Source organism: Microcaecilia unicolor, chromosome 4 (genome assembly GCF_901765095.1).
Source record: "Microcaecilia unicolor chromosome 4, aMicUni1.1, whole genome shotgun sequence".
NCBI lineage: Eukaryota > Metazoa > Chordata > Amphibia > Gymnophiona > Siphonopidae > Microcaecilia > Microcaecilia unicolor.
In genome coordinates this window covers 304,732,736-304,748,394 of record NC_044034.1, presented here as the reverse complement: position 1 = coordinate 304,748,394, position 15,659 = coordinate 304,732,736, and the positions used below count along the sequence as shown (strand labels likewise).

Below are 15,659 nucleotides of genomic sequence, written 5' to 3'. Positions count from 1 at the left end.
CTGCTCATCGCAAGGTGCAAGGAAGGACTCCGTCAACGCCTAAACGCAGCTCTAAACCGCGGACCAGAAAGGGATCATCAGCAGTGCATAGTACATCGTCATCTGGTATGGACGCCCTGATGGCTGAACTCCAGAGACAAATTGATCAGCACGGGGTGGCATCTGTTACCCAACAGCTGCAGACCATGGGATGGGCAGCGTCGGCGGCTATGGCAACAACTTCACAGCAACTGCAGACTGGAGAAGCTGAGCCATCAGGCATGTCTGCTCCTGTTCCTGTAGTGCCCGAGGCACTGGCTGCGCCGGGTAAGTCTGCTGAGTATCCCTCATCACAGCACATGCAGGACACATCTCTGGTGGAAGTCCTTAGGAGGGTGCTAACAGAGTTTGACGCTTGGCCGGGCGCAAGTATGATCCCAATTGAGGTGCAAGACAGAGTCAGTAAAGACATCTACACCCGTGTTGAGGGCAGATTTGTCCTCTTTGCCACCTAGCAATGTAGGTTAATTAATTTGCATGGAGCCAAAGGGGTTTGTCGACAATTTAACAGCAGACAGTGTACGTGGCACCCCTGTAAATTCCGTCATACCTGCTCCCACTGTGGTGGCGGACGTTCAACAACGCAATGTAGACTCGCAAAGGAGAGACAGGCCTCCTCTTTCCCGTCTACCCAAGCCGCTGAGGGAGCTGGCCCCGTCTCCCATTAAGCTGCAGCCCATGTTGTACTGGCTGGCTAAGTACCCAGACAGGGCGAGTGCGGACGCAATTCAGCAGGGATTTCTTAACGGCTACTCAATTCCTTATAAAGGGCGTTTGTTTAAGTCTATTGTTTGCCCGAAAAACGCCAAATCTATTGATACTTACCATCACGTAGCTAGGAACAAGATAGAGAAGGAGCTGTGGTTGGGTAGGGTAGAGGGTCCTTTTGATACACTACCTTTTCCAGCCGCGATTATTTCCCCTATTGGCATTGTCCCAAAGAAGGAGCCGGGTAAATTTAGGCTTATTCAAACCTTTCTTGCCCTTTGGGAAGGTCTGTGAATGCCTTTATCGACCCGGAGGATTGTTCGGTGCAGTTCACTTCCCTAGACCAGGCCATTAAGATCATTAGGGAACAAGGGGGCAAGGCTTATTTGGCGAAGGCTGATATTGAGTCAGCTTTTCTCTTGCTCCCAATTTGCCCGGACTCTTTCCACCTTTTGGGTTTTCGTTTTGATGAACATTTCTATTTTGATCAGTGTATGCCAATGGGCTGCTCAATTTCTTGTGCCTACTTCGAACAATTTAGTACGTTTGTGCAATGGGTGGTGGAGCAAGTGGCCCTAGGGGGGGCCTTGGTCCATTACCTGGATGATTTCTTGTGCATTGGACGGGATGCTCGCCAGTGCGCAGCCATGTTGCAGACTTTCTCGGAAGTAGCACAGCAATTAGGTATCCCATTGGCAGTGGACAAGACGGTGGGGCCAAGCAGTGCTCTCACCTTTCTGGGTATCGAGTTGGATGTCAGGGGTCAATTGTCGCGGCTTCCTGAAGACAAGATTGCCAAATTAAAGGCTGCTGTTCGGCAGTTAAGGCAGGTGCGTAAAGCCACGTTACGCCAATTTCAAGAATTGCTAGGGCTTTTATGCTTTGCCACGAGAGTCATTCCCATGGGCCGAATTTTTGCTAGGAAACTAGCTTTAGCAACTCGGGGGGGGGGGGGGGGGGTATCGCAGGCCTATTACCATATACGAGTCACTCGGGATATAAAGGCAGACCTTGGGGTTTGGGAGACCTTTTTGACAAATTTTAATGGAATTTCCTTTTGGCATGATGCCCCTACCACCTTGTCAGCTCTCCATGTGTTCACAGATGCTGCGGGAGGAGAGGGTTTCAGTATCTGCTTCCAGGGTGCTTGGTGCGCGGCTCGCTGGCCCAAACTGTGGGTCGAGTCGGGGACCACGAAAGATATCACATTCTTAGAGTTGTTTCCCATCAAGGCGACCTTCCACATTTGGGGTCAATGACTGGTGAATCAGGCACTGTTATTTCAATATGGCTGTAGTGGAAGCTCTTAACAGGTTGTCGGCACATACGGTGCGCACTGTCAACTTATCAAGGGACATAGTTTTACAATGTTTATGTTTGAATGTTGTCATTAAAGCGCTACATGTGCCGGGCAAGCTGAACTCGATAGCTGATGCTTTGTCTCGTTTTAAGTTTGCAGAATTCAGAGTGCAGGCACCGTCGGCAGATCGATGGCCGACACCAGTACCGGGCAGCGTCTGGCGGTTTGGCCTGTAGCGGTGTGGGAACTGATGCTGCATTCCCTGTCGGATGCCACAAGGAGAAGATATCTAGCTGCTCTGGCGACTTTTCTTGATTTTATGGATGACCAGGGACAGACGGCAGTATTTAGCTTAGATGCCATTCTGCGCTATCTACTGGCCTCCAGGGCGCGAGGGGTGGGTAGGGGTTGAGTGGCTGTCACATTGGCCAGTATCGGCTTCTTTGCAAAGGTTATGGGCTTAAACAATACGACATGAAATTTTGTAGTCACCAAACTTTTAAAGGGATGGCACAGGGAAGAGGGGAGTAGTCTATATGGCAGACGGCCTATCATGCACAGTGAGCTGCTTCAGCTGTTTTCTGCGGTGGAAGCGGTATGTGCTTCCCCATATGAAACCTGCCTTTTTCTTTGTGCATTTTCTTTGGCATTTTTTGGGGCGCTGCGTTTGAGTGAGCTGGTAGCCAAATCGACTGCGGCTTCCCCGGATATGGGGCTTTTGATGCGGGATGTCACCTTGCAGGGATGCTCCTTGCAGTTATTGATCAGAAAATCAAAAACGGACCAGATGTCCAGGGGAACTCGTCATTACAGTGACAGGGTGATGCGAGGACATGCCCTGTGCGTTCTCTGTCGGAGTACTTACGGGCGAGGCCTGCGGGGGTGGGTGGCTGCTCGTGCATCACAATGGGGCACCTCTCACTCGTTTCCTGTTCACACGCGTACTTTCTTTATGCGTCTAGCGAGCGGGGCTGCCATCCAATTTTTTCAGTTCACACTCCTTTCGCATTGGGGCGGCTACAACGGCGGCCGCCTTGGGCTTGCCGGCGCAGCAGATTATGAATTTGGGGCGTTTATAAGTCGCAAGTTTATAGGTCCTATATCAGACCTCAGTCTGCAGGGGCAAGCTAGTAGGCCTTGTACTGTTCATCTCATGCTGGATACTGTTCATTAGGTTCTTGTGCTTTTTATTCAAGTGATATGCAATTTTATTTGTTAATAATCATTGTCTCACTTACTGCTATTTTTTCACTGTTAACCCCCCTTGCTTTGCATATTGCTGGTGGCCGGAAGGCAGAGCGCAGGATCTGGATCTGCGGTCATTCCTTTGTGCACTGAGCTCGTAGGAGGGTGGCGATGCAGCCCCATGGGGAGAACTTGGGTTTCCTCAAGAGACAGGTGTCTGTCACTTGGCTGGGACTAATAGGGATGCTCTGGGCGCAGTTGCTGCCGACCTTGGTATGGAGATTGAACTCTCAACCTACCCCACAAGTCTTGATCGTGCATCTGGGAGGGAATGACTTGGCCCTGGTTAATGGGATCCTCCTTTTGAAAACGATACAAAATGATCTCATACAATTGGTATGCTTATGTCCACAGGTGCAGTTAGTCTGGTCTGACATTATACCACGCAGAGTGTGGCGGGGGGAGCGTTGCCATATGGCCGTGGAGCAAACTAGGAAGAAAATTAACAGGTGGATGGCCAAGTTTATATCCACCCTGAAGGGTCATGTGATTGCCACCCCCTCCTCACGGAATCCTGTGAAGGTTTGTATAGACCAGATGGGGTGCATTTATCGGACATAGGGCTGGATATATTTAATTCTGATTTTCAAGATTATATTTAAGCCACTAACTTGGGTCATTGGCGCTAATGCTTAGAACTTTACGGCCCTGGTGGGCCGCAGCCAGGTGGGGGGGGGGCCCTCGGCAAACGAGGTGTCGTTGCCGAGCGCTGTGGCGGTAAAGGACAGTGATTATGTAAGAATATGGCGGGTACACAGCATGTCAGCACATAATAGGGCGTAATGGTTGGGGAATAATTGCTGAAATGTTACGTTCAAGATGAAGTTCATTCTTACGCCTATATGTTGGCAGATGGCAACTAATTTACTGTGAGTACCTTGTCTCCTGGCTTAGACGGCCGGGAGACCAAGAGCTTACGCGGGGTGCATCCTTAAACGGGATACACCATAATCATTGGGTGCTATAAGAAACAGCACATATAGGAGGGGGTTTGCTTAGACGGCACAACCGGAAGCGTGTTAAAACACAATGGGAATGAAAGCTGTGTACCCAGGGGTTTCAATGGATTGTCATGTTATTATACTGTTTGCAACATATCTAAATAGCATTTATGAGATTGAATGTTTAAATTGCCTGGCTGCGGCCTTAATAAATTCCAAATTCGTTCAAAGAAAGTGGCTTCTGGATCTTTTTTGGCGGTAGAAGGAGAGTGGATGTGCGGAGTAGTGCCAAATGCCCCAGTTGATTAGGTGTTAGGAGTATCAGAAGGAAAAACCTCAGATCCCACAAATTGCACTCTTCAGTGCTCAGGTGTCTCTCAATCACTGGCATAAAAACCTTCTGTTAAATGTCTGTGACTGTTTAATAATATAAACTTCTCTTACTTTTCACTCTAAGTTATGTAAATTTCCACTATTTCTCAATACAGTTTTCTAAAGTGTATTCCATGGATTAATAAACTCACTTAAACTTATCTTCAAAGTGTGCTGGAGCTTCTAGTATAACAGGTCTGCCTGACGGTGGGCAGCATTTTGCTATGAACACATCGCTGCTTCAGGGGCTGTCACTCAATATTCATACTGTTTATTATTCTATCGCCTGCTTCTGTGAAACAGGAAGTTACATCATGAGGAGGGGTAAAAGGAGAGAAACCGACAGCCCCGTGCACAGTTTCATTTTATTTGCAACCACAGGGTGGCAGCAGGGCAGTGGGGGGAAGTAAGAGGCAGGGAAGAGAAGTTTGTAGTTTCTCCAGGCCACTGCGGACTCCAGAAAGAAGCAAGCGGGAGGAGAAGTTAGTGGCTGAAGCTGGGGAGGCTTATACAGGCTGCCTATGTCCTTGCCCAGGTAGGGGCAGTTCATTTGGGGGGGAGGGACAATGCCCCCTCCCCTCACCCCAAATTGTACCTATGATTATGCCTATTTTAGGTGCTTAGTGCTGAAATTCAGTGCTAAGCTATTAACTCTTTTTTCCTTGTCCTAAATCTGATCCTATTGTTCTACATTTAGCAATCTAAAAAGTGAGTGAAGTTCAGTGAAGCTTTGAGCATAAACATAAGGACTTTTTTACTAAAGTGTGTTAAGCACACAGGGGTAGATGCTACAAAGCGCACCAAAAATTAGACACCAAAAACATGGGCACTAAGCACCAATTCTGTATCAGCAATTGTTGCCATTATAGATAGATGCATGCATGCCAACATATACACTAACAAAGGCTGGTGTCCAAAGTTGGCAGTTGTGCAAGTGATGGTGTTCTGTAACTTACACAAATGCAGGACATGCCCCCTTTCTGGTTGTGAGATACACAGCATTTACGTGCTATGTTTATACAGCCTAAGAGCAGTTGCACGTGTAACTACAAATTAATGTCAATTAACACCACTTAAGAGCTATTATACTTAATGCCAATTGAAGCCTAATTTGACAATTAAGTTAGGTGCACAACTGGCACTATTCTATAACTGCAAACGTATGCACTAGTGAGAAATTTGGGCACCCATGGTTAGAGTGCGGCAACAAATTACCACACAAAAGTGTTAAGAGATTGTGAAGAAATTTGCCTGTTACCTCAACTTAAACCGAGTGTTATATTTTTCTAAATTTTTCCCATAAAGGGGCAATCCCCTTAGGCACTCTGCCCTGGTAAATAAATATTCAGAGAAGACCATTTAGGAACATAACTTTCAAGGTTAGGAACATAAATCCTTTCAACTGTGTAGTTACTTGATGACAATAAAGGATTTCTATCTTTAGTCCTCCACATCCTAAAGATCTTATTGCTCTCATCTGCTCCTATCATTATGCATGTCCTTTCCCATCTCTTCTGTACACTGACTAAAAATGGCAATGACATGTTGCCGAGTACACAACACCAAGATCTTCTAGTGCTGCTCTTGGCCATCTGCTATGTATCACTTTAACAACAGCACTTGCTGTTCCTGCCTAGAAAACCAGTACTACTACTACTTATTTCTAAAGTGCTACTAGACGTATGCAGCGCAGTGGCATAGCCACAGGTGGGCTTGGGTGGGCCGGGGCCCACCCAGTTAGGGCTCAGGCCCATCTAACAGTAGCACATGGTAATGAAAAAGCTGCTCTCCACAATACTAGCACCTTTCAGCGCATGCCTGCTGCAGACTACCAAGGTGGAGACTGGAGACAAGCATTTTCCCACAATCTGAGATATTTTTTTGGTGTGGGGGTGGGGGAGAGAACATTTTGTGCCTACCCAATTCTTGCCTAGGCCCACCCAAAATCTGTCTAGCTACGCCCCTGATGCAGCGCTGTACATTTGAACATGAAGAGACAGTCCCTGCTCGACAGAGCTTACAGTCTAATTAGGACAAACAAGAGATAAGGGAATATTAAAGTGAGGATGATAAAATAAGGGTTCTGAACAAGTGAATAAGGGTTAGGAGTTAAAAGCAGCATCAAAAAGGTGGGCTTTTAGCTTAGATTTGAAGACGGCCAGAGATGGCTCTTGATGTACCGGCTCAGGAAGTCTATTCCAGGCATATGGTGCAGGAAGATAAAAGGAACGGAGTCTGGAGTTAGCAGTGGAGGAGAAGGGTGCAGATAAGAGAGATTTATCCGGTGAACAGAGTTCCCGGGGAGGAATGTAGGGAGAGATGAGTGGAGAGGTACTGAGGAGCTGCAGAGTGAATGCAATTATAGATCAATAAGAGGAGTTTGAACTGTATGTGGAAACGGATAGGAAGCCAGTGAAGTGACTTCAGGAGAGGGCTAATATGAGCATAACGACACTGGCAGAATATTGAAGAGGAGAGAGATGGCTAAGTTGGAGACCTGTGAGAAAGAAGTTGCAATAGTCTAAGCAAGAGGTGATAAGAGTGTGGATGAGGTTTCTGGTAGTGTGCTCAGAAAGGAAAGGGCGAATTTTGGTGCATTTTGTCTCAATTCAGTTACTTTTCATATATGGAACTCATTTGGGGTTCTCAAAGAGCAGATTTCAAAATCTTTGGTGTACAATCAGTTTCTTCCTGTTTGTTTAGCTATTCTAGCCATTGAGGCATTATGTTGCTGCAAGAATCCATTGCCAGGCCTTTCTGTCCTTTTTTACCTCTTCTGTTCATATGGACAAATCCAAGGTATCCCAAGCAGGGGCATAGCTATAAAGGTGGGGGGAGACTGGGCTCTCCCACTTTGGGCTCAAGCTCCCTCCAAAATTGTAGCACCAGTTTAATGGCTGGTAGAGATGTCCAAACACTGCCAGCTGAAGAAGTCTGCTGCCTAAGTCCTAGTACATGCTACCTCAGCAGCGTTGAAGTCAGTGGTATGCTTTAGCAGCTGAAGGAGGCTGCTGACTTCCACGCTACTCAGGCAGCAATCCTCTTCCGTTGTTGGGGCTTTGATGTCCCCACCATCAAAGGTAAGATTTAAACACAAGGGTTTGGAGAGCTGAAAGGAAATATATGGCCCCCTCAGTCTACCCCTGGGTCCCCCCTCCAAAAGGACTTCTGGATACTCCCTTGGTCCCAAGTCCCTGGAAGTACCACTGATTTGTCTCTTCATCCACTTATATCAAGAAGAGCTAGAGAATGGTTAACTGTTGAATACTGTGGGCCCAATATTTAAAAGCATTTATCTGCATAATGGTGGTTGTTATCTAGATAAACACCTTAGCCATTGTTGGCTATAGAATATTTGATGGTTGTAAATGTACATGTACACCACCTAGGTATGGTTAGGGTAGTTGCTGGGGGAGGGGGGAAGCAAGGGTGGAACTTGCTTACAAAATATAAAATGTAAGTGGAATAAACTAGTACTGAATTTACAAAAAAAACATAGGCTGCAAAATTAAAATTACTACCATATTTATATTTCTGTTTTGTACAATGCCTTGTCTTATTTCATTAAGATTCATTTCTTCATAGTAGAACAAAGTTGTAGTACCTGAGTCCAGCGCAGGTGCTGAGTGCCACAGATGAATCTGCGATTCCTTCCACATATCCATTAAAATAGCAATCATCCTGAAATATATAAACCATAAAATAGCTAATAATGTCAAATGAGCATTAATACATATGTATAAAGGATGGAATTCAGAAATGGCATACCATCGCTAGCATACTGCATCTGTCTAAAAAATATTCTCTTTTCTCTCCCACTATTGCAACAATAGAAAGTCTTATATCCATCCTAGCACTAATGTGCAAACTAATCTTCTAAAGATATATTTTTTCAAAGATTTTCAAAATTCTTTGTGACCTCAGCGGTGCCACTTGCCTGTGTCTTCACACTTTGCAAGATAATCTGCACCCACCTCCTCATCAGAACACCTGATTTAACAAACTTAAATTTGAATCTAATTTTAAAGTGATTATTTAGTACTCATCTTAAATATTGTCAGATGGGGGGGGGGGGGGGGACATAACGTCCGACATGCAGAGTCATGCACTTGGGTCACAAAAACCCGAGGGAACGGTACAGTATAGGGGGGTGAAGTGCTTCAGTGTGTGAAGGTAGAGCGGGACTTGGGGGTGATTGTGTCTGATGACCTTAAAGCTTTCAAACAGGTAGAAAAAGCAATGGCCAAAGCCAGAAGGATGCTTGGGTGCATAAAGAGAGGCATGACCAGCAGGAAAAAGGAGGTGATAGTGCCGTTGTATAAGTCTCTGGTGAGGCCCCATTTGGAGTACTGTGTGCAGTTCTGGAGACCGCACCTACGGAAAGATATGAACAGGATGGAGTCAGTCCAGAGGGCAGCTACGAAATTAGTAAGCAGTCTTGAATGCAAAAATGAGAGGGACAGGCTTATGAACCTCAACATGTATACGCTGGGAGAGAGGAGACATGATAGAAACATTTAAATATCTAAAGGGCATTTATGTACAGGAAGAGAGCGTTCTCCAAATGAAGGAGAGCTCTGGAATGAGGGGGCATATGACAATATGACAAAGTGAAGAGGGAATAGGCTTAGGAGTAACCCAAGGAAGTATTATTTCACAGAAAGAGTGGTAGAGGTGTAGAATGGCTTCCCGGTGGAGGTAGTGGAGTCAAGGACTGTTCCAGAATTTAAAAAGGCATGGGATAAGCATGTGGGATCGCTTAGGAACAGGTAGAATTGGGGGTTACAGAGGATGGGCAGACTGGATGGGTCATATGGCCTTTATCTGCCGTCATGTTTCTATGTTTCACCTCCACAGGCTGTCTCAAGGACTGTCCCCTATAGCCTTCTTTAGCGCCAGTTCAGCTTTAGTTCATGGGAAACTCCTGCTAATGTCTCAAAAAAAATGACATTGCCTAGCTGGAAAGAAAGCAAAACTGTTCTAAAACAAGCCTACATGGAACCCTCCCTACTTTAAATATAGAATACAGGGCTGTGGAGTCGGTACAAAAATCCTTCGACTCCGACTCCTCAGTTTATGGTACCTCCGACTCCGACTCGGACTCCTCAGTTTTTAATATGTATTTTTTTTTGCATGTTGACTGAAAGAGTGCAGCATGCAAGGCTGCATGTTAATGTTTGGGTTTAAAATCTATGTCATTGTGACTTTTTATTTTATTTATTAAAGAAACTATAAATATTCATTAATCCTAAAGTTTAAACAAAAAAACACACATAAAAAAACAAGGTTATGTTTATTGTTTTTTTTATCAAGTATAAAGTCATCATAGCATTAGCAAGTATAAAAATCTGGAACAACCACATCCTTTGGAAATTCTAGAACATCATTATATATCAAGCCCTTCCATTCCAAGAAGAATTTACCTGGTGTTAAATCTTCATATTGCCAGCTTCTTGGTAACAGCAAAAGGGTAAGAAAGTAGCCTAATTCTGTAACTTGAGCCCACTGGTTTTCTTTTAATGAAACATTTACATTGTCCAGTTCTTCAAGAAAGTATTTTAGTTCAAGCAAACCCTTTATCATCAAGTAAGTGCTTCCCCAGCGCGTTGCTTGATCCAAAATGGCTCCTTTTCCAGCACGTCTCTTCAGAATAGCATCTGTTTTAGGGATCCTTGCTGCAACAGCTACTTGCCTCAACTTGCTAATTAGTGTAGTCGCATGACGATCCTTCAATCCATCTCTTATTGCTAGTTGCAGAGTATGAACAGCACAACGCATATGTTGAATGGTAATAAGCTTAGATGCTTCTTCAGCAATATCATCCAAACTTTCACAGCTTTTTTGAATTGCAGAACTGTCATCTTCTGATATTTGTATGCTGCTTTCTTCATTTTTTTCAATTGTGCTTAACATATTTGAAGCATTATCAGTTACAATACATAGAATGTGTTCCTTTTTAATTTCAAAATCTTCTAAAACACCTTCCACTAACTTCTGCAGATACTCACTGGTATGATGTGCCTGAGTGTCCTTTACTCCTAATGTCCGGGTTATTGTTTTTTTGTTTTCATCAGCAAATCTAACATTAATTGCAAAATAATTGACTCTGTGACGTGTGCATGCATCCATTTTAATAAAGACAAAACGTCCTTTCAGACTTTTTCTTAGTTCTTCCTTCTTACATTTGGCCTCTTCAAGTATAAGTTTCCTTATACTTTCTCGTTCCAGAGAAACTCCAAGCTTTTTAGCCATTTCTCTATTTAAGCCTAAAAAGGCTGGTTCTGAAAAAAAAGATAGTGGTATACTATTCTTTACTGCCATTTCAATAATGTGGTTTTTGAATTTTTCTGGTGTCATTGTTATAGTAACTGTCAGCTGTAAAAAATCTTGATAGTTGTGTCTGGCCTCCAGTAGATTTCTGATCTTTTATTGACCCTGAAGTAGATGGAATGTTTTCATTGCTATATTTCTCATTCACAGCTTCTAACACTTTAGGATGGAAACGCTGCAAGTGTCTTTTTAAATTTGATGCTCTTGTAGGTGCATTTTTTTCATAACCACTGAAACTGCTAATTTTTGCATCACATGCTTTTTCACCATCATCATCTTCTATAATACATTGACATACATAATGTTTCCCATCTGTTGATATTGTAAAGTGTTCATAAACAGCAGACTTTGTCATGTTTCCTGACATTCTTTTTGCCATTGTGAATGGTGTGCCACTTCCACTAAAATATAAAGCTCTTCTTGCAGAGAGAGAGGAAGTTGGGTGGAGTCTCTCTGCTGCCTTATCTGTGTGTGCTGAATGATCTTCTCTTGGAGTTTAAGTTCACTGTGGGGTCAGACAGGAGGTGCTCTACAGCAGGTCAGTAAATGCAAAGGGAGACTGAGCAGAGGGAAGCTCTCCAGCAAAATAGTTCAGCTGGACTTCACACTAGTGAAACAACTAGGTACTAAGCTTTATTCACAGCAGAGAAGTACTTTATTCAAATGTATGAGGAGTTGGAGTCGGTACATTTTTGCAGACTCCAACTCCGACTCAATGTACCCAAAATTGCTGCCGACTCCGACTCCACAGCCCTGATAGAATATGATCCCTGTTTCATAGTTTGTTTTTTCTCTCATTTACTGATGGAGATTCAAGTGAATAAGAACTACTAGATTGTAAAATATTGAATGAAAGACAAGCTTCCTTAGAAACTGACCCCTTTGAGGTATGTAAAGTCCAAATCACATGATTACCTCAACCCACCTCCCCGCTCCCCCCGTTTTCTCTTTCTGTTGATGGCTCTCATTCTCCCTGTCTCCTCAGCTCGAAACCTTGGGGTCATCTTTGACTCTTCTCTCTCCTTCTCTGCTCATATCCAGCAGATCACCAAGACCTGTCATTTCTTTCTTTACAACATCCATAAAATCCGCCCCTTTCTTTCCGAGCACTCTACCAAAACCCTCATCCACACCCTTGTCACCTCTCGTTTAGACTACTGCAATCTGCTTCTTGCTGGCCTCCACTTAGTCACCTCTCCCCTCTCCAATCGGTTCAAAACTCTGCTGCCCGTCTCGTCTTCCGCCAGGGTCGCTTTACTCATACTACCACTCTCCTCAAGTCGCTTCACTGGCTCCATATCCGTTTTTGCATCCTGTTCAAACTTTTTCTACTAACCTATAAATGTACTCACTCTGCTGCTCCCCAAGTATCTCTCCACACTCGTCCTTCCCTACACCCCTTCCCGTGCACTCCGCTCCATGGATAAATCCTTCTTATCTGTTCCCTTCTCCACTACTGCCAACTCCAGACTTCGCGCCTTCTACTACTACTTAACATTTCTAAAGCGCTACTAGGGTTACACAGCGCTGTACAATTTAACATAGAGGGACGGTCCCTGCTCAAGGAGCTTACAATCTAAGAGACAAGTGAACGGACAGTCCGATAGGGGCGGTCAAATGGGGCAGTCTGGATTTAGTGGATGGTAAGAGTTAGGTGCCGAATGCAGCATTGAAGAGGTGGGTTTTAAGCAAAGACTTGAAGATGGGCAGGGAGGGGGCTTGGCGTAAGGGCTCAGGAAGGTTGTTCTAAGCATAGGGTGAGGCGAGGCAGAATGAGCGGAGCCTGGAGTTGGCGGTGTTAGAGAAGGGTACAGAGAGGAGGGATTTGTCCTGTGAATGGAGGTTACGGGCGGGAACATAGGGGGAGATGAGGGAGGAGAGGTAGTGAGGGGCAGCAGACTGAATGCATTTGTAGGTAAGAAGGAGAAGCTTGAATTGGATGCAGTATCTGATTGGAAGCCAGTGAAGTGACCTGAGGAGAGGGGTGATATGAGTAAATCGGTTTTGGCGGAATATGAGACGTGCCGCAGAGTTCTGAACGGATTGAAGGGGAGATAGATGGCTAAGTGGGAGGCCAGTGAGGAGTAAGTTGCAGTAGTCAAGGCGAGAGGTAATGAGAGCATGGACGAGAGTTCGGGTGGTGTGTTCAGAGAGGAAAGGGCGAATTTTGCTGATGTTAAAGAGGAAAAAGCGGCAGGTCTTGGCAGTCTGCTGGATATGCGCAGAGAAGGAGAGGGAGGAGTCAAAGATGACTCTGAGGTTGCGGGCAGATGAGACGGTGAGGATGAGGGTGTTATCAACTGAGATAGAAAGTGGAGGAAGAGGAGACGTGGGTTTTGGTGGAAAGACGATGAGCTCGGTCTTGGACATGTTCAGTTTCAGGTGGCGGTTGGACATCCAGGCAGCAATGTCAGATAGGCAGGCTGATACCTTTGCCTGGGTCTCTGCGGTGATGCCTGATGTGGACAGATATAGCTGGGTATCAGCATAGAGATGATACTGAAAACCATGAGATGAGATCAGGGCGCCCAGGGAAGAGGTGTAGATTGAGAAGAGGAGGGGTCCAAGGACCGATCCCTGGGGAACAACAGATAGGGGGATAGGGGTGGAGGAAGATCCATGAGAGTGAACTCTGAAGGTGCGGTGGGAGAGATAGGAGGAGAACCAGGAGAGGGCAGAGCCCTGGAACTCAAATGAGGACAGTGTGGCAAGAAGTAAGTCATGATTCACAGTGTCAAAAGCGGCGGATAGATCAAGGAGGATGAGGATGGAGTAGTTGCCTCTGGATTTGGCAAGGAACAGGTCATTACAGACTTTAGAGAGTGCTGTTTCTGTCGAGTGTAGAGGGCGAAAACCGGATTGAATTGGATCGAGGATGGTTTGAGAGGAGAGAAAATCAAGGCAGCGACTGTGAACGTCATGCTCAAGTATTTTGGAGAGGAAGGGTAGGAGGGAGATGGGGCGGTAACTGGAGGGACAGGTAGGGTCAAGTGATGGTTTTTTGAGGAGAGGTGTGACTACGGCGTGCTTGAAGGTGTCAGGGACAGTTGCAGTGGAGAGAGAGGTTGAGGATATGACAGATGGAAGGGGTGGCAGTATGAGAGATGATGTTAAGTTGGTGGGGATGGGATCAGAAGAGCAGGTGGTGGATTTCGATGAGGAAAGGCGGCGAGCGGTTTCCTCCTCGGTGATGACAGGAAAGGAGGAGAAGGAGGCCTGGGTTGGTTGGGTGAGGGAGAGGGTTGCAGGGTGAAGAAGAGATGGCTTGGTAGTGAACTCAAGGTTGATCTTTTGCACCTTGTCGCAGAAGTAATCAGTCAGTGATTGAGGAGAGAGCGAGGGTGGGGTGGGAGCGGAGGGCACTTTAAGGAGGGAGTTAAGGGTGGAAAAGAGATGACGGGGGTTGGAGCTGAGAGAATTGGTCAATTGGGTGTAGTAGTCCTGTTTGGTAAGGAAAAGGGAGGAGTGGAAGGAGGATAACATGAATTTGTAGTGAAGGAAATCTGAATGGGTGCGGGATTTCCTCCAGAGGCGCTCCGCAGATCGGGTGCAGGAGAGAAGGTGACGGATGCAAGGGGTCAGCCAGGGCTGGGGATTAGTATGCTTTGTGGGACGGGAGGTGGAAGGTGCGAGGGTGTCCAGAGCAGAGGAGAGAGTGGCATTGTAAGCGGAAACAGCCTTGTCGACAGACTCGGAGGACATGATGGAGGGGAGGAGATTAGAAATATTAGAGGATAGGGTGGGAGGGTCGATAGCCTGGAGATTCCTGGAGGTAGTGGTTAAAGTTGGACGGGGCTGAGGGAGGGGTGAAGAAGTGTGAAGGTGATTAGGTGATGATCGGAGAGAGGAAGAGTTGAAACATGGAAATTGGAGGGAGAGCTGGAAGAGGAGAGCACGAGGTCAAGACAATGGCCGTCTCGGTGAGTAGGAGTGGTGGAGCAAAGCTGGAGGTTAAAGGAGGAAGTTAGAGTGAGGAACTGAGAAGCGTGAGGGTCGGACTGGTCATCAACGTGTATGTTAAAATCTCCGAGAATAAGGGACTGAGATGAGGGTTCAAGAAAGATGGAAAGCCAGGCATCGAAGTCGGTGAGGAAGGAAGAGGGGTTTATTAGGGGGGCGGTAAATGACAGCCACTCTGAGTGGTAATGGGTAGAATAGCCAGATGGAGTGAGCTTCAAAGGATGAGAAGCAGTGAGACTGCCTTCTGTCTCGCTGCACCCTACGCCTGGAATAAACTTCCTGAGCCCCTACGTCTTGCCCCATCCTTGGCCACCTTTAAATCTAGACTGAAAGCCCACCTCTTTAACATTGCTTTTGACTTGTAACCACTCACCTCCATCTACCCTCCTCTCCTCCTTCCTGTACACATTAATTGATTTGATTACTTTATTTTTTGTCTATTAGATTGTAAGCTCTTTGAGCAGGGACTGTCTTTCTTCTATGTTTGTGCAGCGCTGCGTATGCCTTGTAGCGCTATAGAAATGCTAAATAGTAGTAGTAGTAAAATATTGAATGAAAGACAAGCTTCCTTAGAGACTGACCCCTTTGAAGTATGTAAAGTCCAAATCACATGATTACCTCAACCTTCCACCCCTGAGTTATAAGCATGTCACATTTCTGGCCCTGATGGACTGTAGGATATAACCTTAAGAAATATTTCATAACACATGTTGGGTTTCAATCACACAAACCATGAAAATATGGTTAGTAGTTCATACACTAAA

The 15,659-nt window shown here is 45.6% G+C and overlaps 1 protein-coding gene across 1 annotated transcript in view; it reads right to left on the bottom strand.

Annotated features, from left to right (window-relative positions):
• The window catches only part of LOC115469712 (disintegrin and metalloproteinase domain-containing protein 9-like), a 238,436-nt gene that overhangs the window by 175,171 nt on the left and 47,606 nt on the right, over positions 1–15,659 (bottom strand). Inside the window, exon 5 of the mRNA XM_030202499.1 lies at positions 8,210–8,286. Coding sequence (XP_030058359.1) covers positions 8,210–8,286 — 77 coding nt within the window. The remainder of the gene's footprint in view (positions 1–8,209; positions 8,287–15,659) is intronic.